Below are 21,866 nucleotides of genomic sequence, written 5' to 3' on the forward strand. Positions count from 1 at the left end.
TTGCTGTACAGCAGAAACTAACACAACATTGTAAAGCAACTACACTCCGATAAAAATTAATTTAAAAAATTAAGTTAAAAAAATTTTTAAGTTAAAAAAATTTTTTAAGAGGGCTTTAACAGCTTCTATCTGATTTCCATTCCTCTACTGTGTAACTCTTCCAATGCATCTAAGTCTTCTCCACACCAAGTAAATAGCCCCACCAAGTTGATCAGGCTAAAACACTACGAGTGTATACACACTATCAAACGTAGTAAGGTAGATAGCTAGTGGGAAGCAGCCACATGGCACAGGAATATTGGCTCGGTGCTTTGTGACAGCCTGGAGGGGTGGGATAGGGAGGGTGGGAGGGAGGGAGACGCAACAGGGAAGACATATGGGAACATATGTTTATGTATGACTGATTCACTTTGTTATAAAGCAGAAACTAACACACCATTGTAAAGCAATTATACCCCAATAAAGATGTTAAAAAAAAAATAAAAAAAAAATAAAACACTACGAGTGGATAATCATGGGATCATGATTCATTCCTTTTCTTCATCCCTTACATCCATCCATCAGCACATCAATAGGCTCTCCAAAATACATTCCAAATGCTACCACTTCTTTCACCTCCACACAAACCCCAGCTGTCATCATCTTTTACCAGTACTCCTGCAAAAACCTCTTAACTATGATCTGAGGTTGTGGGGATTTTGGGGGAAAGAACTTAAGGGAGTGGCAATATAAGAGAATACTACAGATAACACACACACACTCAAATAGTCTAAAATTTAAGTTTTATTGTTCTTGTTCTCACTTTGGCAAGAATACCCTCATTTCTTAAAACAGTTCTTTTAGAAGGAATTTTTCAGCTTTCATTTAATGAAACAAAACTATAAATACCTATTCTGGTTGTAAAACACACCACCGGAGAAAAAAAATGAAGCCCAGTTTTAACTTCTTAATGTGTCTTGTGATGTTGGTTCTTCTATAGCTCTATACTTTAACTGAATTAAATTTACTGATTGAATTTTTCATAAAACACTCATTCTCCAACATTCAACATAAGAGAAGAGTAGCAAATGAAAGTAGTGTGGTATAGTGGAAAGCATACTGGATTTTTGAAGGCATAACATTTGGGCTTTAGTTCTTCCTTCATTACACTACTTGTATGATCTTAAACTATTAATTGTATGATCTCAAACTAACACAACACTGTAAAGCAACTATACTCCAATAAAAATTAATTTTAAAAATTTAAATATTATAGCTTCCTCATTATGAAAAATTAATGTCTGCTCTAACTCCTAAAATTGTTAGTGAATCAAGAGATCATATTCCTGAAAGTAATTTTAAAAGGTAAACGCTAAAGTATGAATATAAAATGTTAACAACAATCATTGAATTAATGTGATTTTCTGTCAGTCTACAAAGTTTTAAAGTTAAATTTATTTCCTCTAGGGCTTACCTGGTGGCGCAGTGGTTGAGAATCTGCCTGTCAATGCAGGGGATACGGGTTCGAGCTCTGGTCTAGGAAGATCCCACATGCCACGGAGCAACTAGGCCCGCTCGCCACAACTACTGAGCCTGCGCGTCTGGAGCCTGTGCTCCGCAACAAGAGAGGCCTGCGCACCGCGATGAAGAGTGGCCCCCGCTCACCACGACTAGAGAAAGCCCTCACACAGAAACGAAGACCCAACATAGCCAAAAATAAATTAATTAATTAATAAAAAAGATTTATTTCCTCTAAATTATTTTTCAAATATAAAAAAACTTAACTGAAGTCTTTACAGCTATAGTAATCAAGACAGTGTGGTATTTACTTAATGATAAACATAACAATCTATGGGACAGAATACAGAGTCCAAAATAGACTGACACATATGTAGTCTATTGATTTTCGGCAAAGGTGCCAAGGCAATTTAAAGGAAAAGGGCTAATCTTTTCAACAAATGTTGCTGGAACAAAGGGATATCAATGTGCAAATAAATGAACCTTGATTCTTACCTTATACTATATGTAAAAATTAACTCTAAAAGGATCACAGACCTAAAAATAAAAGCAAAAACTATAAACTTCTAGAAGAAAATAACAGGAGAGAAATTGTGACATAATAAGAAATATATATATATATTCGATTTCTGTCCCCATTTCCTGGCATAGAACTTCTAAAACCCTTGGAATTTTCTGAGTAATAGGGGTGAGAGGAGCCCCTTTCAACCATACCTGAGTTTATGCTAAAGAGGTGACTTTTGGAGGGTGGGGGCTGGTTACCAGAGGAACCAACCCTGTGATTAGAGGGTTGGAACTTTCAGTCCTACCCCTCAACCTCTAGGGAGGGGAGAGGGACTGGAGACTGAGCTCAACCACACTGGCCAATGATTCAATCAATCATGCCTATGTACTGGAGCCTCCAAGAGAACCCTAAATGATGGGCTTTAGAGAGCTTCCAGATTGATGAACATAGCAAGGTGCTGGGAGGGTGACACGCCCAGAGAGGGCATGGAAGCTCCACACCCCTTCCTAAGTACCTTGTCCAATGCATCTCTTCCATTTGGGTATTTCTGCATTATATCCTTTATAATAAACCAGTAATAGTAAGTAAAGTGTTTTCCTGAGTTCTGTGAACTGTTATAGCATATTATTAAACCCAAGGAGGGGGCATGAAAATCTCGCATTTATAAGTGGTCAGTCAGAAGTACCTGAAGTCTGAACTTGTAATTGGCATCTGGAGCAGGGAGGCAGTCTTGAGGGACTGAACCCTTAACCTGCAGGATCTGCACTAATTCCAGGTAGTGTCAGAATTGCCTGGTGTGGAAAACCCACACATTTGGTGTCAGAAGTGTTGTGAGCAGAGAAAGAGTTTTCTTTCAGAATCTTTGTGACCTTGGGTTAGGTAAATTTCTTAAATGGGACACAAAATATACCATAAGAGAAAAAAATAATACATTGAACTTCATCTTAATAAATCGATAAACTGGATTTCATCAAAATAAAAAACTTTCAGGAACTTCCCTGGCAGTCCAGTGGTTAAGACTCCACGCTTCCAATGCAGGGGGCTTCGGTTCGATCCCTGGTCGCGGAACTAAGATCCCACATGCCCCACAGCATAATAAATAAATAAATAAATAAAAATTAACTTTTAAAAAACCCCAAACTTTCACTCTTCAAAGACACTGTTAAGTAAGTGAAAAGTTAAGCTGCAAATTGGAAGAAAATATCTGCAAAACACATAACTGATAAAGGACTTGCATCCATAGTATACAGAGAACTCTCAAAACCTAATAATAAGCCAAACAACCCACTTTTTAAAAAATGAGCACCGGATAGGCAAATGCATAGAGTCAGAAAGTAGACTAGTGGCTGCAGGGCTACAGGGAGACATGTATTCCAATGTTCACAGCAGCTGTATTCTTAATAGCCAAAAACTGGTAACAACTGAAATGCCCATCATCTGGTGAATTGATAAACTAATAGTGGTATATTTATACAATAAAATGTTATTCAGCAATAAAAAGGAACAAATTACTGAAACATGCAACACAGATGAATCTCAAAAGTATACTAAGTTAGGACTTCCCTGGTGGTGCAGTGGTTAAGAATCCGCCTGCCAATGTAGGGGACACGGGTTTGAGCCCTGGTCCAGGAAGATCCCACATGCCGCGGAGCAACTAAGCCCATGCGCCACAACTACTGAGCCTGTGCTCTAGAGCCCGTGAGCCACAAGTACTGAGCCCGCGCACCTAGAGCATGTGCTCCACAACGAGAGCAGCCACCACAATGAGAAGCCCGCACACCACAACGAAGAGCAGCCCCCGCTCGCGCAACTAGAGAAAGCCCGCGCGCAGCAACAAAGACCTAACACAGCCAAAAATAATTAATAAATAATAATAAATTTATTTTTAAAAAGTATACTAAGTTAAAAGCACAAAAGACCACAGATTGTAAGATTCCAGTTATACGATATTATAGAAAAGACAAAATATAGGGATAGAAAGCAGATCAGTGGGGGTAGAGGGAAGGGACTGACTGCAAAGAGGTACAAGGGAACATCTTGGGGCAAAAGAGATGGTCTATATCTTGACTGTGGTAGTGGATACACAACTATACAAAATTTTCAAGACCCATTATACAATTGAAATTGGCATAGTTTATCGCAGGTAAACCATAGCTCAATAAAGCTGATTTTAAAAATTTGAATTCTCAAAACTACTCTGTAGTTCTACTCTTTTTCACTAAAATCAAGATATGATAATGAGGTGCTCGGTGATGTTTTAAAACAAATGACTGTGAGAATCTGCTATCAAGAATGCATTGTATTTGATAACAAAACTACCAAATTCCCAAAGGAACAGAATATACTCAGTTTTAAGGAAGTCCAATGAGGTTTGGCAAAAAAGCAGATTGGCTTATGCAGGGTTATACAAAATACGAGTGATGAGAGGAAGGAACAGGTTAATAAGCAGGAAAAGAAAACAATTCACAAAACCTTGCTCTAAAGATACTTTCTCATACAACTCTTAGGAACGTGTCATAATCTTACCTGTTGGTTTTCAAATTCCCTGATTTCCCCTAGGGTATTATGGCAACTCTGTCAATATATTATATATGTAATATATAATAAATAATGGCATAAGAAGAAACAAGGTAGCAATAAATGAGGCAAGAAAAGGGATACTGAGAGAATCCACATAACATTCCCCAAAAAGGGGTGAGACTGGTAAAGTAAAGTTGGAGCCAGGTGGCCCAAGCTAAGAGTTTATCTCACAGAAACTGAAAATGATAAAAACCTTTTAAGCTGGAGAGTGACAATAAAAATGCTGTATTGAAAGAATAATCCAGTGGCCATATGCAGGTTAAATGAGAGCAGGAAAGATCAAATGCGAAGACATTAATTTCTAGACATTAAAACATTGCCTAAAACTACCTGCCTAAAACTACATCAATGGTTTTCAAACTCCTGAAACAACTTTTTTGTTGTTGCTGTGACACAGTCACACCCCCGTGAGTCCCATCAAAAAAACATCTAACATTACCTTATAGGTGCTACTACTAAACAACTGTTCAGAGCACAGCAAGAGCCCAAACTGCTTTAAGTACCAAAGTAGGTGTTAAAGTCCGGAAAGAAAGAGGGCCAGAAGGTAAAAGAGGTGACCTCACCCTGGTCACACAACCCACTGTTTGCCTCTACCCTCACTACCACCCACGAACAGCTGTCTGGAGAGCTCCACAGCATCCTGGGAATTCTCCTTAGTAACTGAATAGGGATCCTGAATCCAGGTTGATAAACAGTGATCTATACTAATTAACCTGGAAGAAAAAAAGTTTTTATAGAAATATAATTAATTTTTTCCACAAGAAAAAAAAATACTAAAACTCAAGGAAATACATATCCAAACACATAAAAGTATTTTAGTAAACAATAAAGCCTTAAATATGAAAAAGGACAAATTAAGAATCTGAGAATGGACATCTAAGAAGTATATATACTATTCCAAAACCCTGTCATATGATCAGATACAGTGACTAAGATGTATGATGATAAAGTAGGCTTAGCACAGTTGTCAGTGTTTTACCTACCTGTTTTTGCATCCCGAAAATTACTTTTCTCTAAGCTTATATGACACAACCAAAGTCCACACAGGCTATATCACCATCTATTCTATGAAAAAAGGATGGTATATTTATAATCAACAATGCAGACATCAATGTTTATACAGGAGTCAATAATGTCTGAAGAGTGAATAATTTCATGAAAATTGCTTACTGTCTATCTCCCTTCATTATAATATATACTTTAGTAGGAATTTTTGTTTCTTTTCTTCACTGATATATTCCCAGTATGAAAACAATTCCTGGCATGTAGCACTTGCTGAATTATTAGATTTTCATACTGGCATGAATAGTTCATTTCAGTCACAAGAAGTCCGTCACTATAATCATCATCCTCATATGAAGGGTTGTAATAACAAGTTCAGTTTTATTCAATCTACTTAAAAGTTACCCTTGAGGGTATTTTTTTAAACTGAAATTAACAATTTTTTTGCTGTTTAGTTATTAGTTAATTTATGAAAAGTGTCTGACATAGTTCCTGAAATCACAGCGGAATAAAGGTTAGCGCCTTTGCTTTGCTACTCCCTTTCAAAAAGTTACCCATGTCCATAACCTGCCGCATCAATGATTATTTCCTAAAGCAAGTATATTGAAGACCATAGATTTAATCACAGGACTCATACTGCAACAAACACATAGAAAAATACCTTAGAAAAGTACCATTTGTATAGATAACAGAGAGAGGATAGAAGTTATTGAATTCATTGACTTAAATTAGGACGACACCAGGAGAGCACAGCTGACAATGGTCTCCGCACAGGTTGAAAACTGCAACAAAAGTGAGCACTGTTGGTAGTTTATCATTTTCTCAGGTGTATGGGAATAGGGAAAAAAAACTAAATGTCATTCCTTTAAGCCATTTTCAAGAGCTGGGAGGGCTACTGTGACCTGACTTCTATTTTTCTGCTTACACCCTAAACAAAGACATGCATTTGAAAAAACCATAAAAGGCTGGATGGTGGAGGTTTAAGACAGCCCTCCTTTGTTTCCAAAGCTTCCTATACTTCACCATCGCCATCCTTATTACTCTGTATTTTAAAAGCCAACATCATAAGCTCCATCAGGACTATGTTTATAGCTGGAAGAGTGCTGAGCACATACCAAGCGTTCAATAAATATTTCCCGAATAAATACTGCCTGAATCCCCCACAGAATTATAAGCTTCATGAGAGCAAGGATTTCGAGTGTCTCATACACCAATTTTCCACTGCACTTAGCACAGAGTATGATCCAAAGAAGCTAATCGAAAGCTATTTACTTAATGAATGTGTTTATGACCAGGAAACACACACAAAAAAGTGACCTATATGAGACTCGAACCCATAACCTTAGTTCCATTATAGTATGCACTAATGAACCAAGATAATGAATTTCACAGTGTGCAAGTTTCAGTGTGCATATAATCATTAAATCTCACCCACAAGCACTCACAAAAGTTTCAAGAAAATTAGTCAAATATTGATTACTTTCCCAGCCATTCTCTTTATTCTAAACTTTGTTCCCCAATACCTTATCTCAAATGACCCATAATAATAGATCCTAAAAATTAAGAAAATGTTGTTTGTGCCAAAAAACATATCTTCACTAAATAAAACTGGAGAGGATTAAAGAAATAAGATGAATGCCAAGAGGTACTCAAAGCAGTCAAAGAAAATCAAAGGCTATGCCCCAACTAAACTGAAAACAGGATATCCTTCAAATTAAAAAATAAAATAAAATAAAATTCCCACTCACTCATCAACAGAAGTCAGTTTTGACACTTTTCTGGAACAAATGGCTCAAAGAAAAATGCAAATTTTGTCATTTGCTCTAACGTGTCACTTAAAGATCAGCATAAGCAGTTGCTCGAGACCAACATACAAGAGTAAAAAATGATTTAAGGAAAAATGTCAGATATCAAAACTAAATAGCTTTGTTTTAAAACAGCAAGTCATCTCAACTTTAGGAACTCATCAATTTTGGAAAGTCTGAAGAAGTACATTCTCTGGAAAAAAGTTTTTAAATGAAAAGAAGTGTATTCTTATTATGGAATATGACAAATATAATATAGCATAATTTGACTCTCTAAGATACTAACACCTCACTGAGCCAGAGATTTATCCTAAAAGAAAAACAAGAAACAAAAGAAACAAAAGAAAGATAATCTCAACAAAAGTAAATACAGGGAGCATAAATTGTCTATAATTTAAAACATGCACATATCATCAAGTTTGTGAACTAAAAGCTCAGGTATTTTATTATTATTAAAGGCCTCATTCAGAAGTCTATTATTTTACTCTGAGGAACATCTGGTATTATGTTATTCACATATTACTAACATTAGCAATATTTATTAGGTATGATTCTGTCCCCGTAGGTGCTACACCATACAATTTAAAAAGGCATAGACCTTGATCTCTGGGTTTTTCGAGGTCCAAAACAATCCTTATGTACGTCAAACCAGCTTTGTTATTTGGTTTCCTAGCCTACAGCAGATTTAAAATTGGAAATCAAAAGAATGGCTAGATTAGAAACAATAACCAATTCAGTTAACAATGAGCACCTCTAGAGCCTAGAGTACCACTTCCTACCAACAGGAACCACAACTTCTTAAAGAAACAGCTGACCGCAGAATTGGAACAGGAAGTGTAAAAGAAAAGTTTGAACATCTTGTCACATCAGAAAGCAAGGAAGCTAAGAAAGAGCACTAGGACCAGGACTCAGGAAGCAGTGTGAAGATACTCTCAGAAGTCAAAGATGGGAAAATCTAAGCATCAAATTTTAGAAGAGTAATGGTAGCAGATCAAAATACATCAAATATATAAAAATCTTTAAGTTTCAATTTAAAGGATAAACAGAAGACAAAGAAACATGTTTGAAAAAAAAAAACACCAAAAGATACAGTCAGTACTTATGTTAAACTTTACAGAAGAAAAGGTCTAGCTTCTTTAACAAATTGCAAAGGGAAAAAGAAAAGGGAAGGGAAATATATAGATTAAAATACTTGAGACGTAACAACCAAATGCAACGTACGATCTTGTTTAAACCCTGATTTAAACAAACCACTGTAAAATGACACTTTTGAGACAATCAGGGATATTTGGCTGGATATCTGACATTAAGAAATTATTGTCAAATTTTAGGTCTAATAAGAGAAGAGTCATCTTTCCAGATATATAAGCTCAAATATTATGGGTGAGATTTCTTAAGTAATTAAATAAAAAGAAAGGAAAGGATAAAGTACACTGACACTAGGTGACAAACAGCAAGGAAGACAGTTATAACTGTCTAGGGTCACTGAATGTATGGAGCAAACAGTTCTACACAAATAGCTCTCAGAGGCATCACTGTATTACAGCACAGAACCATGTCTAATGCTCATAGTAACCACCATCAGTCGTCAAGAATAAGGTAAATTATGTTCTATATACACAGCTTAGGCAGATCAGATGTCCAAATAATGGAATACGATGCATTAAAGTTTATATTTATACTCACTGAGAAGAAAAGATGATCACAACATTTAAAGGGGGAAAAAAAGGTTGATTTTGCTACTTAAATCTGTTTTCTTTTACCCAAGCCCCCCAACAACACACACCACCTAACAGTACCTTGCTCTAAGATAACTGCTGATTGTTTAAATGTAGAAACATAAGAACAAACATCCTGAATGGCTTCCCACTTAAGAGCAAACACCTTCAAACTAATTTACATTAATGGTCTAGTCCATGTGTTTAACACAATTTTTAAGTGTAAGATAAACTATTATGCAGTTACAAAATTACAAGAACCGGGGCTTCCCTGGTGGCGCAGTGGTTGCAAGTCCGCCTGCCAATGCAGGGGACACGGGTTCGTGCCCCGGTCCGGGAAGATCCCACATGCTGCGAAGCGGATGGGCCCGTGAGCCACGGCCGCTGAGCCTGCGCGTCCGGAGCCTGTGCTCCGCAACGGGAGAGGCCCCAGCGGTGAGAGGCCCGCGTACCGCAAAAAAAAAAAAAAAAAAAAAAATTACAAGAACCATAAAGAATGTTCGCTAACTTAAAATGACTTAATTCAAAAATCTCACCTGAACCCTACTTAAAATATATATGCAAGTTATCATGGGCTGAATTGTGCACCTGAATCACTTCATTGTGTCAAAAAGCAAGAAAGTCCTCAAAGAATGATGGGAACATGTCAAAAGAATACAGAAGCCAGCATGAATGGGTAGCCGATAGCCAAAACAGGACCAATTTGAGTATCAAAATAAATAGTAATGGATTATAACCCATTGGAAAAAAATAGGATACCTGATTCATACAGATATAAATAAACCAATAATTTGAAGGTCTGATGAGGAACAGAGTATTTGCAGTTTCAAAGTACCTCCTACAAAACACTAATTACAAAGATTTTTTAAAAATGTATATATATATTTATTTATTTTTGGCTGTGTTGCGTCTTCGTTTCTGTGCAAGGGCTTTCTCCAGTTGCGGCAAGCGGGGGCCACTCTTCACCACCGTGCGCGGGCCTCTCACTATTGCGGCCTCTCTTGTCGCAGAGCACAGGCTCCAGATGCGCAGGCTCAGTAGTTGTGGCTCACGGGCCTAGTGGCTCCGCGGCATGTGGGATCTTCCCAGACCAGGGCTCAAACCCGTGTCCCCTGCATTGACAGGCAGATTCTCAACCACTGTGCCACCAGGGAAGCTCTTACAAAGATTTTTTTTTAAGTAATTTTTACAGTGGAAAGGCCTGGCAGACACCACCTTAATCAAATGGTCAAAATGGCCATTACCAGAATGGGACAAATCAAAACTGTGTGCCACCTGACAGGATGCAGTGAGACAAAACATAGCTTCACCTGTGTGGCTTTTGTGCCAAAGATACATAACTTGAATCTAATCAGGAGGAAACCTCAAATTTAGGGACTTTCTACAAAACAACTGGCCTGCAATCTTGCAAAGCATTAAGGTCATGAAACCCAAGGAAAGACTAAGGAACTGTTCCAGATTGAAAGAGACTAAAGAAACATGACAACTAAATACAACATTTGATTTTGAACTGGATCCTTCTGCTATAAAAGACATTATTAAAACAATTAGCAGAACTTGAATGGGTCTGAGGGTGAAATAGTAGTAATGTATCAATATTAATTTCCTCATTCTCTTCACTGTAATATGGTTATGTAGGAGAATGTCCTTGTTTATAAGATATATACAATTAAATGTTAGCAGGTGTTAGGGCATCATTTCAACAACTTAATTCTCAAATTGCCATGACCACAAAGAAGACACTCCCAACACCTCTTGGGCAAGATAAAGGCTGCAAACATATGCCTATAGAGGCCAGGCAATAAGGTAAATACTTGAAACAAGCTAGGTATAAAGCAAGGACTGAGGCTGTTTACCTGACGCATCACTCAGTGAGTATATATCATCTGGAATGCAAGTCCACAGTGGCAATATCATTCCATTTTTCAAGAGAAACCAAAGATGCAGATTTTTATGTGAAATTTCCCAATTTTTAACACACTCAAAAGGGCCAAACAAAACATGTCTGTCGACTAAATTTGAACCACAGCTGTCTCTGGCCCAGAGGCATGTTTCTCAAACTGAAGCCTAGGGATAAAAGGAAACCACATGATATACGTGGAACATATTCTTGGAGCTGCAGTTTTATCCCAAGAGTTTGCCTGGAATTTTCTGGGAGAGGAACAATTTCTTTATTTTTAAAATGCAATATTTTGGAGTTGAATGCAAAGTTCATATGATTTTTAAAAACTTCTCATTTAAAAATAATTTCAAGCTTACAGAAAAGCTGTAAGAACAAGAATAGTACAAAAAAACACCTGTACAGTTTTAACCAAATTCATCTATTGTTAACATTTTACTCATTTGCATTACTTGCATAAGAGCATCTTCGACCCTCCCTCTTCCTCTCTACGCAAACATACAAATACATACACACGTAAATACATAGCTCTCTATATACATATATGTGTATATATATATAAAAAACATATATACATGTTACATTATTTTTTCTGAACCATTTGAGAGTAGGTTATATATCATGGCATTTTATTCCTAAAAATTTCAGTGTGTATTTCCTAAGAATAAAAACATTATGTTACAGAACCTTAGGATAGTTACCAACTTTAGTAAATTTAACATTGATGCCATACCTTTATCTAATCTACCATCCATATTCCATTTTTGCCAAATGATCCAATAATATCCTTAATATCATTTCCCCCTCTAATACAAGATCCATTCTAGAATCAGGTACTACAAGTAGTTGTCATGTCTCTTTAGTCTCCTTTAATCTGGAACATTTCCACAGCCTTTCTTTGTCTTTATAATATTAACATTTAAAAAAGTACAGTCTCGCCCCCTACCCTTTTAAAAAACAGGATGTTCCCCATTTGGAGTTCAATGTTCCTCAGGATTACATTCAGGTTATGCATTCCCGGCTGGCGAACTACATAAGTGATGTGTTCTTCGCAGGCATCACATTCAGAGGCACACAATGTCCACTGGTGCTATTTATTTTGATCATGCACTCAAGGTGCTGTCTGATTTCATCACTGTATAGAGTTACTATTTTTTTCCCCTTTTAACTACTAAGCAATATATGGGGAGATATTTAAGACCATGCAAACATTCTGCTCCTCATCAAAAATATCCCCAGAGATTTAGCATCTATCAATGATTCCTGTCTGGACTAATCTTTATTATAATGGTTGCAAAATAATCATATGAATTTTTAAGTTAAGTAGACTCAATTTCTGGCTACACTCCCAGATCCCTTAGGTGTAAGCACTCGGTCTCCTCTACTTTAGGAGCACTACAGTGCAGTAGTTTGAGTGCAACACTAGAATAATTAGGTGCGGCTTCCAGAAAAAACAAGCATACCTGAGCCATGCCTTAGAGACTGGATAGATTTTGTAAAGCTAATGAGGTGGAGAACCAGTCAAGACACATACAACTCCATCAGGAAAGCTGAAAAAACAATATGGTGAATGCTTTGCAAAGTAAATAACATACCTTAGCCTACCAGTTTCATAAAGCCACATTTCCACATATGGAGTTTGCCTGAATTACACTGATTCTAGAACTATAGATATACTTTCGCTGCTCCTGATATTAACTATATTCTAATCATTATATTCAGATTCTAAAAACTTTTCAAAAACAGCACAATTCATTATAACTACTTCTCATTGTTCATCCACATTTATATATATATATATATATATATATATATATGTGAGCCCTCCGACCTAGTCTCTCAAAGATAGGGAACAGACACTAAAAGTGTACCTTTCATCTGATTGTGACCCCTAGAAAGAAAGAAATTTTATACTGCCATCTAAAGCAAACATATAAAACTGAAATTAAGTTTCTTGAAGCAATATCATGCAAAGCACCAATATTTTATAATCTTTCTTTCTTCCTCCTCATTCTTTTTAGTATTTGTCTTGACTGCAAATAAATTGATTTCTAAATCCTTAATAGGTGATGCACAGACCTGCACTTGAAAAACACTACCCTAGAACCTGGCACAGAGTTCTTTATCATATTCCCAAAAAAGTCCGGAAGAAAGTTTTCATTTATTTCAGGTGAAATAAGAAGAAAACAAGAACATAAAGAGTTATTTATATTTTAAAGGATTCTGAGATTGTGTATGATAATTTTTTTGGTCTTCAAGTTATTATTTTTTTATGCAACCATGGTAAGAGCGAAGGTTGTAAGCTGCCAATTATATACTGGTTCCCTAATATTTTTTCCCCTAATTTTATAGGGTCATGAAATCTCCACTGCTCTGCTATGAGATTTCAAAAACACATGAGAGTGTCAGCCTTCAATGGGTTTACAATTTGGCTGGGGAAATAAGACTTACAATAATTTTAGGACTTGTAATAATTACTTCTACCTTTTGAGAAGAAATATTCTGTGATAAGTGCCCTAAAAATGTTCTTATATTAAAAGTTCAAGGGTGAATATTTTAAGCTGGGAATGAAAGAGAACAAATAACGAAAGGTGTTCAGAAAGGAAACAATATTTGAGTTGGGCCTTGAAGGGTACTTCAAAAGAGAATAGTCACAGGGATGGAAAAAAGCCAATCAAATATGGGGAAAAAGAAATAGGTCAATTAGGCCAGAACATGTTAAGACAGTAGAAACAGATAATGGAGGACCCTTGACAACAAGGTTAAGGTGCTTGAATTTAGTCATTAAGGCAATGAAGCAATCTGAAAGAGTGAATGGGAGAGTCAAAGCACTGTTTAAGGAAGATTAGTCTGAAGGTCCCACACACACATACAACAAATTATAAACAAGTGGAGATTCTTGAGGCTATGCAATAATCCAAACACAGAAAAATAAGGACTTCAACTGTGGTGGTGGAAAAGGAAAGTAAGGAATGGGAAAAGGTGACAAGGATTGATATGTCTTAGAAGAGATTTTAATGTGGTAGGCAAAAATGGCCAGGAGTCAAACATGGTTCTAAGATTTCAAGGCTGGGTGATACTTACAGACAGTGGAAAATAAGAAAAAGAAGCTGATTTAGAGGATGAGGAGCTCAGATTCAGGTATGTTAGAGTCAATGTACAAGTGGGTTATAAAGTGTCAGTAATAGTGTAAGGAAAAGAACATTGGACCCCATCAGAAAAATCTGAGTTCAAGTGGAAAAAAATGGGGACTTCCCGGATGGCACAGTGGTTAAGAATCTGCCTACCAATGCAGGGGACATGGGTTCGGTCCCTGGTCCAGGAGGATCCCACATGCTGCAGAGCAACTAAGTCCGTGAGTCACAACTACTGAGCCTGTGCTCTAGGGCCCATATGCCACAACTACTGAACCCGCGTGCTGTAACTACTGAAGACCGCGCACCTAGAGCCCATGCTCTGCAACAAGAGAAGCCACGGCAATGAGAAGCCCACGCACTGCAAGGAAGAGCAGCCCCTGCTTGCCACAACTAGAGAAAAGCCCACGCGCAGGCAACAAAGACCCGATGCAGCCAAAAAAAAAAAAAAAAAAAGAAAGAAAAAAATGGTTAGGATCTAATGAAAAAACCACCAGAATGCAAAATTATATCTACAGTATAATTTTCACTGTGTAAAAAAGGAGGCATAGGAAAAGAGTAAAAACAAGTACATCAACATGACAACGTCAGCTGAATACAGATAAACTGGAACAAAAGATAATTTCTTTTTCTTTCTTCTTTTGTACTGTGTTCTCATTGGATACAAACCTTACAAATTAGGCTCCCCACCAAAAAAAAAAAGAAAAGGAAAAGAAAAATCTGGATTTGAATAGTCTTTTTAAAAACTGCAAACTCCTTGAATCTTAGTTTCCTCATCTATGAAAGAGGAAATAATTTCTTCTCTCCCAAGGTTAGTGTGCAGATTAAATGAGATAAAGTTTTGTAAACTATAAAGCAATATGCAAAGTTAAAGCATTATAACAGCAACAGTTAAAACTATAGGACAAGAGATCACACAGAGACATAGAAATATACTACAGATATGGGAAGCACATTATTTCCTTAGACTATTTTAAAGTTTTAGAATCCATCTATTTTAAAGTCAAAATGTTGGGACTTCCCTGGTGGCACAGTGGTTAAGAATCCGCCTGCCAATGCAGGTGACACGGGTTCGAGCCCTGGTACGGGAAGATCCCACATGTCGCACAGCAACTAAGCCCGTGCACCACAACTACTGAGCCCGTGTGCCACAACTACTGAAGCCTGTCTGCTCTATGGTCTGTGCTCCGCAACGAGAAGCCAGTGCAATGAGAAGCCCAAGTACCACGATGAAGAGTAGCCCCCATTCACCACAACTAGAGAAAGTCCCTGCACAGCAATGAAGACCCAACGCGGCCATAAATAAATAAATAAATTTTAAAATAAAATAAAAATGTTGTCATTTTTTTTAATTAATTAATTTATTTAATTTATTTTTGGCTGCGTTGGCTCTTCCTTGCTGCGTGCGTGCTTTCTCTAGTTGCGGTGAGCGGGGGCTACTCTTCGTTGCGATGCGTGGGCTTCTCATTGCAGTGGCTTCTCTTGTTGCGGAGCACGGGCTCTAGGCACGCAGGCGTCAGTAGTTGTGGCTCGCGGGCTCTAGAGCGCAGGCTCAGTAGTTGTGGCGCACGGGCTTCACTGCTCCACGGCATGTGGGATCCTCCCGGACCAGGGCTTGAACCCTTGTCCCCTGCATTGGGAGGCGGATTCTTAACCACTGCGCCACCAGGGAAGCCCTGTCATATTTCTTATGAACAAATATTGAAGTTTTACATGTAATAGAAATGGACTCATATACATAAAATTAATATGGTACTTGTCCTACATGCTATTCAAACTTAAATACAAAGCAGAAAAAGACCTAGTAATATCATTCCCTAGTATTTGGACTTCTAAATAAATTATTTCATGGTTTTAAAAGGCCAGTCTCTATAGAGATAAATTCAGAATCTCCAAACGTTGTCTCTCAGAAGTTACACGCTTGATACATAGCACTGCATTCTAAATGGTGCTTCCCCCTTCAACTCCCATTTCTGGTACTTTACTTATATCTCTAGATATGTATTTAAAACCAGACAGTAAGCTCCTAAAGGGCAATAAGAATGTCACAAAAATAGGTACACGTTAAGAAATACTCTAGCTAACTCATGTTACAGATGTACGAGTTACTACTCATGCCATATTATAACGTAAGCCTATCTTGAGCCCTTCAAGAGACAACCATTAAGAAATTAAAAGTTAAGAGAACATTCCCCAAGTAATATTATTACATGGGAAACATTTTTATATGAATAAATATATACAGAATGCTTTAGACTAGATTAATATTTAAAAATCATATACTACACTGTTCCTTTAAGAAAGCAAGAGTATACGTGAGATGAGAAATAAGTGCTAATATTGTGATGTTAAAGAGATTGTTTTAAAATATCTCATAAACTGAAGCATACTACTACTGCACTGAGACTGTTACATTTCTTATACTAACACTACAATTTCATCCACTACAATTTTCCTTTAAAAAGAAGTTTTGGAGTTTTGCTTTTAACCTTTGGAGCAGAAAAAGTTAAAATTGATGTGGTTAACAATATGCTTTCTTTAAAGCATAAACACAGACTAAACCTGTAGGCTAATCCCTAGACAAGTCTAAAAATTAAAATCTTTATTATGAAAAAGAGATGCTAAAAAAACTAAGCATGAAATGCACCTAACCCCGCCTTAAGAAAATCAACAAAAAAAGCTGTATCAAGTTTCCCACTTTTGCACATAGACCTGAGATTTAAAATATTTACTGTATATATGTTTTGTACATGTATGTGTGTATTCTAAACTGATGTGGAGGCAGGACATCAAGATAGATTGTTTTCCCCTCACTAAGTTAAAAAAAAAATTGTTTCTAAAGTATTGCATTTTTATATTACCCTATTCGTGAACTAAAAGACACTTTGCCTGAAGTAAACGGTACCACCACCTGCCAGCCAAACTGCCTGAAATTCATCAGCTGTAGAGATTAAAAGCATCCTTTAGTTGTTTTTATGTAAAACAAAAGTAATACAAAAGGTATATAATTTCTATGTGGAACATATAACACAATCACCCACAGACAATCACCTAACGTTCCTCTCAGTGATTTCAAAACCACTACACACAGTTTTAATTGCCATTAGACATCTTATAAAATGCACATAATAGTGTTTTCCTTATCTAAACACACAACAATCAAGGGTACAGTTTGAATTTTAAAAGTTTTTCACTTTATGAAATGATGTACCATAACATTCCCTTAAATAATCAGCTTCTCTATAACCATTGTTTACAAAGCACTGAGCTTTCCTGCTTATAAAAATGTAGTTTTCTTACACTTTTTTTCAAGAACTCATCTAGTACATAAAAGGAGACACACACATACACTTCCTTGAGAATAAATGTTTTCAGTACTTGTGACCCCAGAAGAACTTCACATGTTTTGAATTCTTGTTTGGTTAAAAAAAGTTTTTAAACATCTACTAGAATACAAGAACTTGCCTTTACATTCATGGCTCTCGTGATGATAAAATAAAGATCAATGTAACTCTAAGCTCTAGACTAATGAACTGCAGGGAATAGAAACAAGCAATTTGGCAAGAGCTGGGTAAAGCTATGTTTAAAGACTACCAATAAAATATACCAGCATTACCCTTCCCTCACTCCCAACTCTTTAAGGTTTCAATTAAGATGGGGCCTAGTTTTACTCTTTCAAGGGGGACAGAAAGAGAAAGCACAGAGCTCCTGCTGAGAAGTATCTTCATGAGAAGCAGCTCCAAAAATACTGCCAGGAACCATTTCTTGCCCCCCGGCTGACATAGGTTCCTCTCTTTAAATACAGGTATATCCCCTGCTCCTGACCAACACCATACTTAAAGAAAGGAAGTCTCATCAAGGTACCATCCAAGGATGGCATCAAATAAATAAAAAAATTATCAAATGAATAAAAAAATTCAACACCAGGGTCAGCTATAATGTTCTTGATGAAAAGTGGGAGCCTCAACTAAAATTCATCTTCATCTCTCAGTCTCTCCTATCAGTTGCCTCATGAACTGGATAAGAAGGGATAGCTGTTTAACAAGGATATCCACTGTTTCAAAATAAACTTAAATTAGTGAGAAAGACTCCCACAAAACACAGAAGATGAAGCTTCCGCAAGCCTTCGACGTCCTCAGAACCAACAGGAAAGAAGTAAAAGCTGATTCTAATTTGAGCAGTGATCCCACCATTCCTACAGGCTGAGGAGCCCACAGTTCAGAGATATCTCAGTCCCACCACATCCCCCAAGACACTCAGTTTTTTGGCCAAGTATATGATCACCTCTTCGTGAACATAAAGGACAAGTCTTTCAGTCCAATATGATTAGAGAATAAATCCAGGCATAAGGCTTAAAGAAAAAAAAAGCAGTGAAAAGTTGATCCCTCTTTAAAAGGAGCCCAAGAATGAAACAACTTCACAATGTAAGGAATTATAAGACATCAAAGGTTAGATAATGGACAACAGGTGCCTTTGGGGAGGAAAGAGTAACACTCAGTTGCCTCCTATTTTAGGATTTCCACTCTCAAAGTACTTGTGTGTGTGTTTCCCAAAGAAAGTGTGTTTTTCCCCAAAGAAAGTCAAGGCCAAAATTATGGTTTTTACTATTTAATACCTATAATGGGTCCATTGCTCTTTAACCTACTTTTTAATTTTAGATTTTACGCCACCAGGGAAGTCTAGATTTTTAAAAACCCATTTAATCTCAGTGTGTCTGAATAAAGTATGGCCTATGGCCAGATTATGCACTGATCCATGAACATTAACCAACTAGGAATTTACTATCAAGAAATGCAAAGAAAGGCATCTGAATACAATCTACCTCCACATAAAATACTCAATATACAAATCCAGCAGCAGGTATCACATTAACTGCAGTATCAACCAAAGCAGAAACTTTCTCTCACCATCATGACAGCTGAGCTCAATCTTTACAGTAACCAGATTCCAATGGCCTCAAAGAATAGTAATTCCAGACAGAGATTATAGGGGACTGAGTACCAGCCTTCAGTTCTGATTCCCTTGGCCAATTACAAAATTTATTACCTTTATCTGGGTGAAAGGGAACACTGAAAGGATACTTCAGCCTACTTCCCTTTCTGCAATCCACAAAGACAACATATTCCAAAAATGGAGAATCCTTTCTTTCCCTGTCAGAGGCCCCCTTTCCTATGGATTAACTGGGCAGGATTACTTCTCCCCAGCATGCGTGCAGAGCCAGCAAGCATAGTTCTGCTTTCACTCCTCTTTTAAAGAGGGTCCCCAGGCTTCCCTGGTGGCACAGTGGTTAAGAATCCGCCTGCCAATGCAGGGGACACGGGTTCGAGCCCTGGTCCAGGAAGATCCCACATGCTGCGGAGCAACTAAGCCCGTGAACCACAACTACTGAGCCTGTGCTCTAGAGCCCGCGAGCCACAACTGCTGAGCCCGCAAGCCACAACTACTGAAGCCCGCGTGCCTAGCGCCCGTGCTCTGCAACAAGAGAAGTCACCGCAATGAGAAGCCCATGCACCGCAACGAAGAGTAGCCCCCGCTCGCTGCAACTAGAGAAAGCCCGCACGCAGCAACGAAGACCCAACACAGCCAAAAATAAATAAATAAAATAAATAAATTTTAAAAACCCCACTTATGTTAAAATAAATAAATAAATAAAAATAAAGAGGGTCCCCCAACACAGATGCACCTCTTCCTTTCCTGTATTAGGCAAATGATGCTTCAGTGCTTCTGGTTCTCTCCACCACTGCAAAATGTTCAGAGAAGTGGAGGGAGTGAAGGGAAGTTGTCAGTTACTCTGAGAAATACCTAAAAGAAGACTCCAAATTTAAAGTGAATACTTGGTGGGGCGGGGGGGAGTGCCCCCCCTCCTGAAGAGGGAATGGGGGTCCCTTCCCTAAAAGGGAGCCTCTGCCTGGGTAAGGGGTGTCCCCAACCTGAAAGAGAACTCGGTATGTGGGAAGGGGGAGGAATGTTGTACCCAGAAAAGGGGTCAGGGTTTGAGAAAGGTGTCCTAACCCTGAAGGTGGGGGGAGCCGTGAGTGTATGGGGAGGGCTGTACCAGCTTTGGGGGGCCGCGCTGAGGGAAGGGGTTCCCACTACGGTGAAGAAGGGCCCCGCACTGAAGAGGACGCTGGGAGGAAAGGAGGGTCTTGCTGAGGAGGGCTGGCATGGGGGGAGGGGTTCTGAGTCCACCGGAGCCCGGAGAGGGGCAGCAGGCTCGAGGGGAACATGTGCAGTGGAAGTGCCGCCATCCCGAGGGGCAGGGTGGAGAGCAGGCCCGGGCTGCGTGTGGAGGGAACAAGGTTCCCACCCTGCGCAGGAGAGGGAAGACTCCCGGCCGTACTCACCGAGGCTGCCGGCGAAACCGTCCATCTTGCGGGGAAAGCGCCGGGCTCCAGGCTCAGCGGGGCGGGCACTTCATTCAGCGGACCGACTAGGGTCGCCGACGCTGAGCCTGACCCGCTAGCTTTCTCGGGCGCCCGGCTCGGCTCCCACCTCCCGCCTCCGTCGTCCGTTCGTCCACCACGGGGCAGTCAGCCGCAGACGCCCGGACCACTTCCCCGTCAGGTTGAGAGCCGCGCCGCGCCGCTCCGCCGCCTGCCCGGCCTCCCTCCCAGACAGCAGCCGCGAGCGCCCCGCCGCGCCCCGCCCCCGCGCCCGCGCGCAGCGGTAGCTCCACCCCCGCGTACGCCGTCACGCTTCCGACTCCGCCTCCCACGTGACGACCCGGAGGCGGGGTCTTGCCGACCCTTCCCTCTCACCTTGCCTCGGCCTCGGGTTCCGCCCCCCGCGCTCGGGAGGGGTGGCTACGCTTGCGCGATGGGCCTGCTGAGGGCCTGGGACTTGGGGCTTGAAAGTGCTTCCGAATGGGTGGGGATAAGGGGAGACCTCCGGCATGGGATCCTCAGGAGCTTCTAGGGATTCCTTTTCCTCGCAGCCCCTGGGGAGTTCGCGGAGACCCATCGGAGCTTACGTTTGGAGCCCCTCTAACAGGAGATGGTCACCCCGTGTGTCCAAGAACACTAAAGAGGCAACCAAGTGCGGGGAGGGGTCCAAATTTCCCGGGTTCTCCCTTTGCCCCAGTAGGATGAGGGACAAATGAGGGCGAGTCTTCTTGACTAGCTCAAGGCCACCATGCCACAACCCAAGGCACACAGCAGAGCCTAAGACATACCAGAAGCAAGGAATGTTAGTACTGGACAGGACCCAAGAGTTCATCTTGCCTCCCCTTCAGGGAGGACACTGAGCCTTGGAAAAGACATGAACTGCGCAAGCTCATGGAGCCTGGTAGAAGCAAAGTTAGAACCTAGGCTTCCTAATCCCCCTGGTGTTTTTTCCACCAGGGATGCAAAGCCACCCCTTATCGGGGATATCATAGGATTGCCTACTAGGGAACTATAACAAAGGGTTGAAATGAAGTAAGCCTGAATTCCAGGCCCAACTCCATGTGACTCAGTAGGTGACTGTCAAGTCACTAAACTTATTTGGACCTCACTTTATTCATTTGCAAAAGGGAGGACTGGACTTGTAACCAAAACCTCTTAAGTATACACAGCGTTCTTCTTCCTCCTCCCTCCCCAACCCACATTCTCCATCCTTCTAAAGACCTTCTATTGATTTCCCAAGTCCCTCTTGGGACTATGTTTTGTGGATCAGAGTACTAGTTACTGAGAAGAAATGTAAGGTGCCCAGGAACTAAATTGATCTATACAATAATAAAGAGCTGAG

The 21,866-nt window shown here is 39.4% G+C and overlaps 1 protein-coding gene across 2 annotated transcripts in view; it reads right to left on the reverse strand.

Annotated features, from left to right (window-relative positions):
• The window catches only part of EML4 (EMAP like 4), a 152,591-nt gene extending 131,842 nt beyond the window's left edge, over positions 1-20,749 (reverse strand). For both annotated transcript variants that reach the window (XM_060026735.1, XM_060026734.1), the window contains exon 1: positions 20,486-20,749. In XM_060026735.1, coding sequence (XP_059882718.1) covers positions 20,486-20,510 — 25 coding nt within the window. In that variant the 5' untranslated portion in view covers positions 20,511-20,749. The remainder of the gene's footprint in view (positions 1-20,485) is intronic.
• Between the last annotated feature and the right edge of the window lie 1,117 nt (positions 20,750-21,866).

Source organism: Delphinus delphis, chromosome 12 (assembly GCF_949987515.2).
Source record: "Delphinus delphis chromosome 12, mDelDel1.2, whole genome shotgun sequence".
Classification (NCBI taxonomy): domain Eukaryota; kingdom Metazoa; phylum Chordata; class Mammalia; order Artiodactyla; family Delphinidae; genus Delphinus; species Delphinus delphis.